The sequence below is a fragment of the Eulemur rufifrons genome, chromosome 20, assembly GCF_041146395.1.
Source record: "Eulemur rufifrons isolate Redbay chromosome 20, OSU_ERuf_1, whole genome shotgun sequence".
In the NCBI taxonomy this organism is placed as follows: Eukaryota; Metazoa; Chordata; class Mammalia; order Primates; family Lemuridae; genus Eulemur; species Eulemur rufifrons.
Window position 1 is genome coordinate 4,944,763 of NC_091002.1, and position 14,708 is coordinate 4,959,470.

The 14,708-nt window shown below is 59.2% G+C and overlaps 1 protein-coding gene across 1 annotated transcript in view; it reads left to right on the forward strand.

Annotated features, from left to right (window-relative positions):
- Positions 1–3,024: 3,024 nt before the first annotated feature.
- PDE6B (phosphodiesterase 6B) overlaps positions 3,025–14,708 on the forward strand; it is a 32,836-nt gene continuing 21,152 nt past the window's right edge. The window contains exons 1-3 of the mRNA XM_069495498.1: positions 3,025–3,548; positions 8,865–9,017; positions 9,651–9,740. Of these exons, the coding sequence (XP_069351599.1) occupies positions 3,081–3,548; positions 8,865–9,017; positions 9,651–9,740 (711 nt within the window). The 5' untranslated portion in view covers positions 3,025–3,080. The remainder of the gene's footprint in view (positions 3,549–8,864; positions 9,018–9,650; positions 9,741–14,708) is intronic.

The window sequence follows — 14,708 nt, forward strand, 5'->3', positions numbered from 1 at the left end:
AATGACTCCCAGGATGTTCTTGCTAATTTTTAAATTCCACATTATGATGAGGCAAAGTTCATCTAGTGAAGGAGCAGTCCCAGTTCTCCTCAAAAACTCCCAGGTGCATCTGTGGGGAAGTCACCTGGTGAGTCCCACAGCCCCTTGACCACAGGGGTGCCTTACAAGGGTGTCTCACAGATATGCCTCACAGGTATAACTCACAAGTGCTCCTCACAGATGTGTCTCACAGGTGTGTCTCACAGGTATAGCTCACAGATGTATCTCACAGGTGTGTCTCACAGGTATAACTCAGAGGCATATCCTTCTGACTGTCGCGTCCACCCCGTCAGCGGCCCCAGGCATCATCAGTAGGTGTGCAGGGAAGTGAGGTGGGGAAGGCACAGAACTGGTGCAGAGTGTGTCGCTGGGCAGCTACCTCTGCAGGTAAGGAAGCAGGGGCATTTACACACAGCTGCCATCAGTCATGGGCTTAGGACTCCTCCAGGGGGTGTTGACTCCCTGCCACCCCGATCCTCCACACCTGCGAGCACTGTGGGCCCCAGGGGCAGGGAAAGGCACGGGCAAGCCATGCAGGTGCCACAGGTGGAGGCTGGGTGAGTGCACTCGTGTCAGGGTGAGGGGTATGTGGGGGAGCAGACAGCGGGGTCCCTCCTATGCCGACCCTTGTCCCCACTGGCACCCCAAACCCTCATCCCAGCACCCCTCCTCACCCCATCCACTCCCCTAGCAGAGCCTCCGGCCAGTCTGTGCTCTCAGGACAGGTGGTGCCTCGGAGCCTGGGGCCACCGTGCCCCCCGCCCACCACAAGCCAGCGGCTCAGCTCTGTGGACAAGGAGGCCCCTGGGGAGGGGAGCGGGGCTAGAGAGAGGAGTGGATGCTCTCTGACAGCGAGGGGAGCACGGCCCAGCGCAGGAGGATGGGGGCCCAGGCTGGGGTCAGGAGGAACTGAGGTGTGGGGGTGCAAACTGAGGACTCAGGAAGCATCTCCCCAAAGCCCCAGCCCCCAGGCCCCACGGTTGGCATCTCCCTCACACCCAGGCATGCTTTGGGCTCAGCACCGAGAGCCCGGGAGACCGGATGCCAGGTCTGGGAGCCGCTCTGGGACTGGGTGCAAAGCAGAGGACCACAGCGCCCGCCGCAGCACCTGCCCTCCCCGCGTCCCCCACTGCTCCCCCTCAGGCAGAACTCACTATTTTTAGGAAAAGGGGAAGGCCTCTGAGCAGATCCCCGAAAAGAAGCTGCTGCGTGACTAACGGAGGCAGGGACATCACGGCACAAGGGCATGCTCTGCTCTCAGCCAGCTGGGCCCATTGTGGATGGCGCAGCTGCAGCCAGTCAGATCCGCTGCCCGGTCGGGACAGCTGCAGCAGCACCAGCCCAGCGTCCGCGTGGAAGCTTCCCTGGAGCCGGCACTTGTGCTAAGGAAACTCCAAGCACGAGAGGTGTACCCTGGCTCTGTGTGCACCATGCACACATGTGCGTGCACACGAACTCACACCCACACGTGTGCACTTGCACACCAAGCACGCTCATGTAGATGCACATCCATACACACATACACACACATTTTGACTGGCTAAATGCAGTAAAAGTCAGAACCACACACAAATCTTGCATCCTGGTTAAAAGTCCAGTGACGAGATAGGCAGAGAAAAAATGAAAACTGTTCAAAGAAATCTCAGGTCGTTCCCCTTGCTCAAGAGCCCTGGCGTGTGACTCCTGGTCCTCAGCTGAGAAAGGCCTGGGTATCCTTCCAACTAAAACATCTGCCTTCATCACTGAGGACAGGGCCAGGCACTGGGACAGGGTGACCAGCTGCCACCCCCACCTGCCTGCCGTCCAGCCCGCGGCACACACGGACACAGGTGCCCTTTGCGTTAGGTGAGTCAGACCCACCGGGGTGGACTCCTCCGGTTCTAATTCAAACTTTCTTTTCCACACTGTGACTCACAAAGAAGCTATTTGTACGACACCCAAGGCAGATGGCCACGGCCCTCTGCTGGAGGCGCCTGCTGCCATCTGGGCACACGGGTCAGGAAGGATCTGCCAGGTCTCCTCACCAGTGCAGTATGCACGCCATGCACGGAAAGGACCCAGCGACGTAAATAAAAGTGCCCTATATTCAAGGAAGTCAGAAATGCCGCCACCTGCAAGGTGTCTCTGGGACACGTCACCTTCACCACTTTGGTCTGGGAGGGGCTGGCCCAGGAGCCAGGGAGGGTCCCAGGGCAGAGCAGGCAGGCCCAGGGGCTTGTTGCTGGTGACAGCAGAGAGGAGGGTCCGGGCTGTGCAGCCAGGCGGCCCTCAGTTCCGGTCTTTCTGCCAGCGACAACTGCATGGCCTCTGAGTGACACCACTCCAAAGGGTATCCCAGCCGGAGTCCCCATAGGAAGTACAAGCCGAGGAGACAGACGTGGGAGTTATCTGGATGACTTCTGAGTCCGGGCTGGGGAAGGTTTGTGTGGAATGGCCACCCTCGGTGCCAGCCCCTTCCTTCCTCCTCCACACTCCACCCCCTGCCTCCTGCAGGTCCAGGGACACCCCTGTCTGGGCTCGGGGCCCCTGAGCACCAGTGTGACTGGCCTGGCCTCCCTCTCACCACCTCGGGAGTGAGCTGTATCTCCTGGGGCCAGGACTGTGCCCCCCACCCCTCCCCACTCAGCGCATCTGAGCCCAGGTTTGGGCACCCAGGAGGACCTGCCCATCGGACCAACCCGAACCTCAGGCGGCTCCCCAAGCACAGTGGTCCTGTGGGATCACCTCCCTCCCTCGGGGATTAGGCCTCAGGACCTGTTCCACGGGAAGCCAAACACCTGACCCCCCGCCATGACCCCTGAGATGGGCCGCAGCCCTCCCACCTGTGGCCCCCCAGTCCCTTCCTGGTGTCTGAGTCTCCCGAGGAGGTGGGAGGTCTCAGGTCTGAGGGGAGGGAGGGGCAGGGCCCTGCCAGTGTGAGTCAGCGCTGCGCCCACAGGGCTCCCTAATCGTCACTAAGAAAGACTTTGCTGAGGACAGTGTTTTCTGGGAGCCCATGTGCACGGGAGCAGCGGCTTCTCGGAGCAGACAGCAGGGTCGCCATGAGCCTCAGAGAGGAGCAGGTGCAGAGCTTCCTGGACGAGAACCCCGACTTCGCCCACCAGTACTTTGGGAAGAAGCTCAGCCCTGAGAATGTGGCTGCGGCCTGCGACAACGGGCGCCCCACGGACTGCGGCAGCCTTCGGGAGCTGTGCCAGGTGGAGGAGAGTGCGGCGCTGTTCGAGCTGGTGCAGGACATGCAGGAGAGCATCAACATGGAGCGGGTGGTCTTCAAGATCCTGCGGCGGCTCTGCACCATCCTGCGCGCAGACCGCTGCAGCCTCTTCATGTACCGCCAGCGCAACGGCGTAGCCGAGCTGGCCACGCGGCTCTTCAGCGTGCAGCCGGGCAGCGTCCTGGAGGAGTGCCTGGTGCCCCCCGACTCCGAGATCGTCTTCCCTCTGGACATCGGGGTCGTCGGCCACGTCGCCCAGACCAAGAAGATGGTGAACGTCCAGGACGTGGCAGAGGTGGGTTGCGCAGCCCGGGAGGGTCTCGCGGGCGATGCGTCTCCGGTGCCATCCTGAGTGTCTAAGGGTCAGCTCAGGGGATCAGGCCTCACGGGCCCTTGTCCCCACACTGAGAGGAGCACGTCCTAGAGCCCCCGCTTGTCTGTCAAGTTCCAGGTGAGCTCAGAGGGGCGGGGCAGCATCCTCAAGCTGGCTCGGGGCTGCTGAGTTCATGAGACTCGAGGCTGAGGGTCTCAGGCTCAAACCTCGGTCCCCCATTTCTGCATCTGGGTCCCGTGGCTGGGGCCGCCACAGTGCCCACGGGGTCCACATGGACTGTGAGAGGACCCACGGCTTCCAGGAAGGTGGCCCAGGTGGGGGCGACTGGGGAGCCCTGTCCTGGGGGCCCTGGTCTTCCTGGGGACCAAAGTTCAGGGGCCGGGAAATTCGGGAAGAAGGGTCAGAGCCACGGCTGGTGCTGGCGCCCAGCAGGGCGGGGCATCAGGAGACCCCAGAACCCCAAGCTCCCACCATGGCAGAAGCAGCTCCACGCATCGGAGGTCTTGCTGGCCGCTGGGGGAGGGCAGACCGGGGGGTCCAGGAGGAGGAGCCGGCCCAGGGCGGGCTGGAGAGCGGGGCACAGAGTGAAGAGAGATCAGAACAGACTCGCCATGGGTTACTGGTGGTGACAAGGAGCAGCGCGTCCATGCAAGCTGCTGGAGCAGCTGGCACAGAGGTGCCGGGTGGGCGGGAAGAGCAGCTGAGTGCGAGGTGTCCACTGGGCTCCTGCGGGTGCAGAGGCAGGAGACTCTGGGAAGGCCAGGGGCCTGGGCAAGGGGCCTCTGAGGACCCACAAGGGACCCGGGTCCACCACCCCCAGACCAGCCCCCAGAGGCCGCCCTCATCCCTGGACACCAGCAGCCCCAGCTATAATCCTCTTACAAGTCTCTGCAGTAAACAAGCCGCCTGCAGCGACCCAAATATAGTAATCTGCAGGGTTAGCTTCATCTCCACTTCCGGTGTAAGAAATGGGTCACCCATGTGCCACATGGAATATCAGGACCATCAAGACCATGAATGAGCAGCCCGACAAGAGATTAGCAGTGGTGGGGCCTGGGCTGGGACATTAACTGCCTCCCTCCCTCCCTCCCTCCCTCCTTCCCTCCTTTCTTCCCCCCTCCCCCGCTTCCTTCCTCCCCCCCTTCCTTCCCTCCTTCCTTTCCTCCCTCCTTGCTTCCCTCCCTCCTTCCATCCCTTCTTCCTTCTCTCCCTCCTTCCTTCCCTCCTTTCTTCCCTCCTTCCTCCTACATGCAGTCCCCATGGCAATTCCTCATCCTCAGCCTACCCTGAGCCTGGTGGGTCCTTCTGGCCCCCAGGCCTCCATCCCTGGCTGATGCCTGCTGGTCCCAGCCTGGGCTGGCAGCTCTCAGGCTCCCGCACCTGCTGTGAGGCCTCAGGCTGCGGGGCCCAAGCCCTCGGTCCCTCCAGGTGCCTCAGCTGCACCTGCCTCTGGACTGACCTCCTCCAAGGCCACCTCCCACCCAGCAAGCTGGGGCTCTTCCCCGGGGCAGGGCACGGGTCTACCTCCCTCTGTGTCTGGGAAATTCCCCAGGCTGTGCTGGGACTTATTTATCTCAGACTAGAGGGACAGAGACCAAGGTCAAAACCAGCAAAAGTGCAAATTTCCTTTCAGTGCACCCGACACACTGGGCATTGTCAGGGTGGACTTCTGGGTCACATCCTGCTTTACAGAGGGGACTCAGGCAGCGAGTGCCTCCGAGAGAGCCTGGGCAGTGGGGACCACCTCTGAAGAGTGCATGTTCCTGGTGCGGGACCCTCAGCCCAGCAGGAAAGGCAGGCACCCGCCACCCCTGGGCCACATGCCACACCGGGAGTCTCTCACCCACCTGAGCCCTGTCTCCCCACCCACACTGGGAAGACAATGTCTCCCTCACAGCAAAGCTGCGGTGGTTAAACCAGACCCTGGGCACAGGTAGACTCTGAGTACAGGGAAGGAGCCCGAAGCCCCTGGTGACAGCCCCTCCTAGAGATGCGAGCGTCTGTCTCCTGGTGTGAGGTGTCAGGCCAGGCCGCAGGCCCCTTTCCCCCAGAGGCCTGTCCTGGGGAGCTGCCAAGGACGGAGCCAGCTGTCCCGGGCTCTGCTCCCACTCGCTGGCCTCTGGGGGTCCGGGCAGTGCCAAGCCCCATGGGAGTCGGTCCCACTCACTCTGACCAGGGAGCTCCAGGGAAGCAGAGAAGCCCGGCTGGACGGCGGAGTAGAGGGCAGAGCCTGAAGAGGCCCGAGCAGAGGCTGGAGCCCTTTACTAAGGGTGCACATTCTGTCCCTGCACCCCAGAAAGGGCGGGGCAGCCCGGAGCCAGCGGGAATGCAGAGGGCAGCGGTCCCTGTGGCCTGAGGAGTTTTCGGGCTGTCTTCACAGGGAGCAAAGGGCTGGGCTGAGGTCAGCGTTAGGGTCAGGGTCAGGGTTAAGGGCTGAGCGAAGGGGTGGGAGGCACTCATAGGCTGAGGACAGCAGGGAGGGAGCAGCTGAAGCCAGGAGGCTGCACTGGCCAAACTAGTCCAGGATGGTGACCCCAAGTGCCCGTCCATGCATGAGCAGCGGAGCCACCAGAGCCGGAGAGACTTTGGCAATGAGCGAATGACATGAGACTGGACACAGTGCGTAAGGTCGGGCAGGATGTTTTCACATGGGACCCCGCTGTCTCTTTATCGGGGCATAAACATTCCCCGTGGTCTCCAGGGAAGCTGAGGGGGCAGCATGCAAGCCAGAATTTGGCACCAACACTCCCAGGGAGCTGTCGGGCTGGGAGTGCCACTCTCGGAGGCCTGACAGGGCGCAGGGAGGGAGGAGTGAGGAGTGACCACTTGCAGAACCAGAGGGGCAGAGCTTCCAGCCAGAGCCTGCCAGGTGGCCACGCCCGGATCCCGGCTGCCTGCCCAGCCCTGTCTGAGGCTCTGTCCACCTTGCTCTCGGGCTGTGTGGGTCCGACGACATACCCAAAGGCTGCGGTCCCGGCACTGGGCCCAGGGGGTGTCTGGCGTGGTGGGGGGGTGTTGGGAGCAGTGGGGCCCAGGGTCACCCAGTGAAGGGCAAGCGTGGCCCCTGTGGCTGACCTCGGCCGGGAGAGCCAAGATGGGCCCATCGGACTCGGAGGCAAGGCCAGGACGGCTGGGCCTGGGCGTGGCAAGGCCCCCGCAGGAGGGAGGACAGCGGATGACGGGCAGTGCGAGCATTTTAAAGACAGTCCTGAGTGTACTTAAATGACGAGGGGGTGGCTGTGTCAGCCTCCTGAGTGGGGGGTGGGCCACCAGAGGCAGGCAGGGGAGGCCTGTGTCTGTTACACAATTTCCTTGTGAAACAGGAGCTGCGAAGGTATGTGGAGTGGGGAAAGGGGACAGGGTGATGGCTGAGATCAGGGAAGAAACCGGCAGAGCAGCGGGAGAGAGAAGTGAGGCTGCACTTCCGGCTACGGCCTGTGTGCCCGTGCAGTGCCACCAAGGGTCACGTCGAGTGGACCCACGTGGTAGCTACCACTTGAGGGTCGTATTGTGCTCTTTCCAGAAACACTGGCGTACGTCCAGGTGTGGTGCTAAGACCACTCACCATGGGAGGACCCAGGCAGGGGAGCCGGTGACGTTGGTAAGGGTCGGGCTGAGATGATGGGTGCCGGGCAGAGGGAAGGAGGCCATGGCAGGAGGGGATCTGGAACGTGACAGGGACCACACACACATTGGCACCGATGGCTCACGGGGGAGGCAGACTGTCCGGATGGCCACATGTCCAACGGCCACCCTAAAGCAGTGAGGAATACGTGTGCTAGGCTCAGGGGACCAGGGTGCCAAGACAATTCCCTCCCTTGGGGAGCACCCATTGGTTCAGCTCCAGCTAGCAGGAACCTGGTGGCAGTGGCTTCGCCAGCGAGGGCTTCAGTGTCCTCCTGTACCAGGATGTTGGTGCCACTGCTCCATGCTGCCGCCACCACCAGGACACACCTGTGTCTTCCTGCTCCATCATTCAAACATGGATTTGCCTGCAGTGCCGGGCAGCACGTGGCTGCAGATGGCAGCTGCATCTCCAAGAGTCTGGGAGGGAGAGCTGAGGGGAGCTTGGCACCGGCCTCATGCGCCCGCTCGTGAGAAATCACAGCGTCTCCTCGTCCTAGCAGGCTTCCTCCAACCTCCCATGGGCCCAAACCGTGGCCCGGCCGCCCTCGCTGCCAGGGAGGCTGGAAGCTGGTGTGGAGCTTCTCTGGTTTGCCTGGTGGGCCGGGCGTTGGGCGGGGCACCAAGGGAGTCAACCCTGTGTCCCCACAGGACCCCCCAGTCCTGAGAGCCCCGGGAAGAGTCCCTGTACCCACAGGTGGTGATGATGACACGAGTCCCTCATTCAGCTGGCACTTTCGCCTGTGACTGGCGGGGAGCGGGGTGGGGAGCCATCCAGGGCTCTCTGGAGGTCACACAGCCCCCAGCCCGGCTGGGCTGACTCCAGAGCCATCCGCCTTGGTCCCTGCACCAGGGCACTTTGACCTCATGTAAATAAATGTCAGAACCCAGGAAGCAGGAGGACGAGGCCAGGGTCCCACTCTTCAAAGGACAGAATCCTGGTCACCTGGAGGTGCCTTGTCTTCCAAATACATGGCACCTCAGGGCTGAGGCAAAGCCCAGCCCCACCTCCCCTGTGGGGCAGAACCTAAGGCCCAGGACAGGGGGGCCCTCTGGGGGAGGGAGGGCCAGGGGCACCCTGGGGCCATGGTAGGCAAAGCTCTCACCAAGGGTGCGAAGACAGTCCCGTGGTGGGCAGGGGTCCCCATGGAGCAGCCCCCTGGCAGCAGGGGCCGGGGAGGCCCGAGAGCTGTGGACAGGCCCCAGGCGGCTGGGACTCTGACCCCCAACTCACATGCACACATGTCTTTATTAAAGTGTCCCACGAACAAGCCACCGATAGTTTTCTTTCGGAGAAGAGCGTGGGGGGTGCCAGCCTGGAGGGGCTGAAGCAGGAGCGCGTGGCCTGGACTAGAGGCTTTGGGGATGGGGCGAGTGGGACGTACTCAAGAGGCGTCCAGAAGGCCGGCCCAGCAGGAGGGCAGGCAGGTGTGGGTGACACCCCGCAGGTCTGCTGGGCGGAGAGCTGGGGTCATCCGCCCAGAGGTGGGGGAGCCAGGCTGGAGCGCTCCCCTGTCCCCATGCCTGAGGCAAGGCCACCTCGCGTCTGGGCACTGAAATGGGCATGGCCTCCACAGAGCTTAGCGGCCACCCTGGGAGTGCGTGGGGCTCTAGATCCACAGGGTGACAGCCTCTCTTCCTCTCTTGCAACAGTGTCCCCACTTCAGCCCTTTTGCTGACGAGCTCACTGACTACGTGACAAAGAATATCCTGGCCATGCCCATCATGAATGGCAAAGATGTTGTGGCCGTGATCATGGCTGTGAACAAGCTCGATGGCCCGTGCTTCACAAGCGAAGATGAAGATGTGAGTGTCAGGGAGGCGTCCGCGCGTCTCCGTGTACCCCTTTATTTTTGAGACACAATCTCACTCTGTCGCCGGGGCTAGAGTGCTGTGGCATCAGCCTAGCTCACAGCATCCTCAAACTCCTGGGCTCAAGCAATCCCCCTGCCTCAGCCTCCCGAGTAGCTGGGACTATAGGTGCCACCACCATGCCTGGCTAATACTTCTATTTTTAGTAGAGACGGGGTCTCGCTCTTGCTCAGGCTGGTCTCGAACTCCTGAGCTCAAGCGATCCTCCCACCTTGGCCTCCCAGAGTGCTAGGGTTACAGGCGTGAGCCATTGCTCCCGGCCTCTGTGCACCCCCTTTGTCCGTGTCTTCACACACGTCTGCCCGCATATGCCTGTGTGTGTGTGTGTGTGTGTCCTCAGCTTGGCTCTGTGTGCTCACCTGGGCACTGCCCTGTCCCTGCTGCACATCTGTGTGCGAGCACATGTGCCCACCCTGCACGCTTGAGCCTGTGTGTGCGAGTACACGCCTGCATGGCTCCTCCCCCGGGCAGCCTCAGGGTGAGCCTGCGTCTCTTCTGCAAACGCACACCTGGACACCCATCTGAAAACTGGAACTTTAACTCCTGTTGCTATAATTTCTATTTCAGGTTTTCTTGAAGTACCTGAATTTTGCCACATTAAACCTGAAGATCTATCACTTGAGCTACCTCCACAACTGCGAGACTCGCCGAGGCCAGGTACCTGCGTGCACGGTCCGGCCGGGGCTGGTCCTCCAGACCCCAGCCTTCCCGCCCTCCTGGCTCGTGAGCGGAGGTGACGTTCACCTCTGAGCATGCCTCTGACCAAGTGGGTCGAGGTTCCCTCTGTCCCATTTCTCTGCCTGTCCAAAGACAGGTGGTCACAGGTGGTATTGTGCTCACATGGGCAGGTCCTGGGGGACGGGGCGCTGCTCCAGGGAGAGGAGGGTCTTGTGGCTTTCGCGGTTGTGCTGAGCTGCAGGTCAAGCAATTCTGCAGCGCCTAGACCTGTCTGCCCCACGTGCCCCCTGGCCAGGGTGGTGTGAGGCGCCACAAACGCAGAAAGGCCCCTCCCCTTCTCGGAAACGGCCTCACCCCGTCGTGAAAGGGTCTGGTGTGATTATAAATGAACACGTGGACAGATCTGGTGCTGAGCAGGCTGAGCTCCCTGTCTGGCCCTGGGTGGCTCCATGGGGTCAGGTGTGCCATGGCGTGTGGGGAAGCACACTGAAGGTGGCCTCCAAGGCAGGTGGTCCCTGGCCCACGGGAGCCCTGTAGAAACAGTGGCGGGCAGCCGTCGAGAGCCCTGGCCTGGGCAGGGAAGGCCGTCCACAAGGTGACCGCTGGGCTGAGCCTCAGAAAAGGCCAGCGAGGCCAGTGCTCCCCACCTTCTGTTTGGCCGCCCAGCCCTGGTCACCGGCTGCAAACCCGTTAACCATGGCGAGAGGCTGCTGTTCTCTCAGCGTCTGCAGAGCAAGGCTGAGTTTGAGGGCCACCTCCTGACCCCAGGGCTGCGAGAGGGGCAGGCCAGGCAGGCTCTGGCAACCACCAAGGGGCCCCTGCGATAAAACCCACCAGGCAGACACCACGGCCCAGTGCCAGAGCGTGTCCCCCACAGGCCAGTGCTGGGGCTGGCGTCCGCAGCCCAGGGAGAGACAAGGCTGGCGTCCTGGCGCTCATGGTGTGACCTGTGCAGGAGGACACTGGGGCTGTCCACACTCCAGAGAGAGGCAGAGCGTGACAGGGGCTGCCGGCTGGGAGGAACTGACAGCCAGCAGCCAGTGGGACTGAGAAGTGTGGCCTGGAGGGTGGGGCAGGAGCCATGCGTGGCCAGGCAGGGCTGATGGACAGGTCACGCTGTGGGCAAGACCATCTGCTTTCCATGCGGGTGGGTGACCTGAGGGAGGGGCAGGAGGCCCAGGGGCTGGTCCAGGGCCCTGGGGGGAGAAGGCGCTGCCAGGGCGGGGCCGCAGGAACCTTCACAGGACGCCAGGAGTGAGGGGGGACCCCAGGGGCACCGGCAGGCCCCAGCCTTCTGCTGGTCACCCTCGGCATCCTCCCCTCCTGCACCCCACACTGCCACACACAACACACACCACCCACCACACAGCACACAGCACACATAACTGACACCACACACCACACACACCTCACACACAACACACACCACCCACCACACACCACACACACCTGACACCACACACCACACACACCTCACACACAACACACACCACCCACCACACACCACACACACCACATATAACTGACACCACACACCACACACACCTCACACACAACACACACCACCCACCACACAGCACACATAACTGACACCACACACCACACACACCTCACACTACACACACCACACACTACATACACCACACAACTCACACCACACACAACATATACAACACACCCCACACTGCCACACACAACATACACCACCCACCACATAGCACACACCACACACACCTCACAGTACACACACCACACACTACATACACCACACACACCTGACACCACACACCACACACTACATGCACCACATAACTCACACCACACACAACATATACAACACACCTCACACTACATACACACCACATACCACACACCACACACTACATACACCTGACACCACACACAAGACGTATAATACACCTCACATGACACATACAATACACCACACACACCTGACACCACACACAACAAATACAACACACCTCACACTACACACACCACATACACCACACACCACACACACCACACACCTGACACTACACACCACACACACAACACACCTCACACCACACATGCAACATACCACAAACTACATGCACCACACACACCACACACACAGCACACCTCACACCATGCAACACACTACACACATCACATACCACACACACCACACACACCTGACACCACACACCCTACACACAACACACCTCACACCACACATGCAACACACCACACACAACACAACACACACAACACACACACCTGACACCACACACCACACACACAGCACAAACCACACACACCTCATACTACACACAACACACCACATACCACACACAACACACATCACATACCACACAACACACACTACACACCATACACATCACATACCATACACAAAACACTACATACAACACACAACACACATCTGACACCACAGAGAACACACACAGCACACACTACACACACAGCACACCTCACACTCCACACGCACCACACATGCCACACACACCACATACACCACATACCACACACACTACACATGCCAGATGCCACACAGAACACATATTACATACAGCACACCCTGCAGACACCACACACACTACACATCCCACAACACACACACCACACACACCACACACACCATACACACCTCACATAGCACACACCCCACACTCCACACACAGTACACATGCCAGATGCCACACAGAACACATATTACATACAGCACACCCCACAGACACCACACACACTACACATCCCACAACACACAAAACACACACACCATACACACCTCACATAGCACACACCCCACACTCCACACACGCCACACATGCCCCACATTCCCCACACACCACATGCACCCCACACACCACAAACCATACACACACACTCCACACACCACATACCACACAGCACACATCACACACACCACATGTACACTATCATACACCACAGAGCACACATGCCACACACACCACACACCACACATCACATACCGCACACATCACACTCTACACACAGCACATACATTAGACACATCACAGACACTGCACACTGCACTCACACCACACACTCCACAAACAAGCCATTCACCATGCACACACCATCCAAACACTATGCATGCAGCAAACACATTTGCACACCAAATGCACTACAGACACGCACATTACACACGTACGACATACCACACTCACACCACACACCCTTGCAGGTGCATCCGTCCTTCTGCTCTCTGGTCTCAGGAGTGGGGCTTCTCCATCTCCCCTCCCCCACCCATGTGCTCATGTGACCTGCCCCTGCCCCCCCAGGTCCCTCGCTGCCTCCCTCCTCCAGGTGTGCACACACAGGCAGCCTCTTTTTGACATGGACAACCATTCCCTCGATGTCAGCCAGTTCCCTGCCTTTTACAAATCTGCTTATTGTGTTTTTACTTCAAAAGGGAAGATCCTCTCTCAACCCCTCCTGCCATATCAGGGCCCGGAGCTGGTCACACAAACTGTGCCGTTCCTCAGACCCCAGATTTGGTTTCTGCCCCGTCGTGAACAATTCCATGATTTGTGATACGTTCACAGGGTTGTGCAGCCAACACCACAATCACTTTTAGGACATTCTCATCAGCCCAAAGAGAAGCTCTCGCCCACTAGCAGTCACTTCCACCTCCCCCCAGCTCAGACAACCACGAATCTGCTTTCTGTCTCTATAGACTTGCCTGTTCTGGACATTTCATATAAATTTTCCATGTTACTTTTTAAAAGAATGTTTTAGGCCAGTTTTAGATTTACAGAAACAATTGCACATACAAAGCAGAGTTTGCACACGCCCCCTCCCCACGCAGGCGCACAGCCACCCTCATTATTAGCAACTTTAATTAATGAACCAATACTGATATATTATTTTTCCCTAAAGTCCACACTTCTTTCAGATTGCCTTAGTTTTTCCTTGAAGTCCTTTTCTGTCCCAAGATCCCAACCAGGATCTCACACGTTTCCTCGTCACATCTCCCTGGGCTCCTCTTGGCTGTGACAGTTTCGTAGAGTTTCCTTGTTTTTGATGACCAGGACAGTTTTGAGAAACACTGTTTGGGCGTAGCGCATGATTCCCCTCTATTGGAAGTTTTCTGATGTTTTCTTATACTTATGTGGTTATGGGTTTTCGGAATAAGATCACAGAGGTAAAGTGCCATTTAATGGAATGACATGAGAGGCCCCTATGACCGCATGACTATGGTGTGAACCTGTTTTCCCAACTGAGTTGTGCCTGTGAGGTCTCTCCCTCACGCAGCCGCACCCCATGGCCCTTGCCACGCCGCACTCAGGGAGGGAGGCACCGTGCACAGCCCCCGTTTCAGCAATGCCCACCCTCCTGTAGGGCGGTATAGCTATGTAGTTTATGTGGAATTCTTCTACACAAGAGATTTCTCTCTTCTCTCCCATTATTAATTCATCCTATCATTTACTTATGTCAGTGGGAACTCATGGGCATTTATTTTATGCTTTAGGTTAGGGTATGATCCAGTACTATTTTGTCTTGGGCAAATGGTCTCGGCTTTTGCCACTGGGAACTCTTTCATTTGGGTCCTGTGCCCCTTAACGTACTCCCATCATTGCAGGGCTTTGTTTTGTTTTAGTTTGGTTTTAAACTTCCTTACTTTCTGGAAATACAAGGTGCTCCAAGCTCATTTGTATATTTCCTACCTGGCCCTAGAATGGGCCTTTCTCTGAGGAGCCCAGGACCTTTTATGGAGAGTGGTGTTAGAAGCCAAGATCAGGGTGCTGGACGTGCTCATGCTGCTGGGGGGTCACTGCTTCTAGGCGCTCTCAGCTGACAGAGCCAGGAGAGATGTGTGTCTAGCCCTTGTCCATACACATGCCTATAAATATTCCTGCAGGCAACTTCTGTGTCTGTGTTAAGTAAAGCATGCGTCTGACTGACGTCTCCAACCCT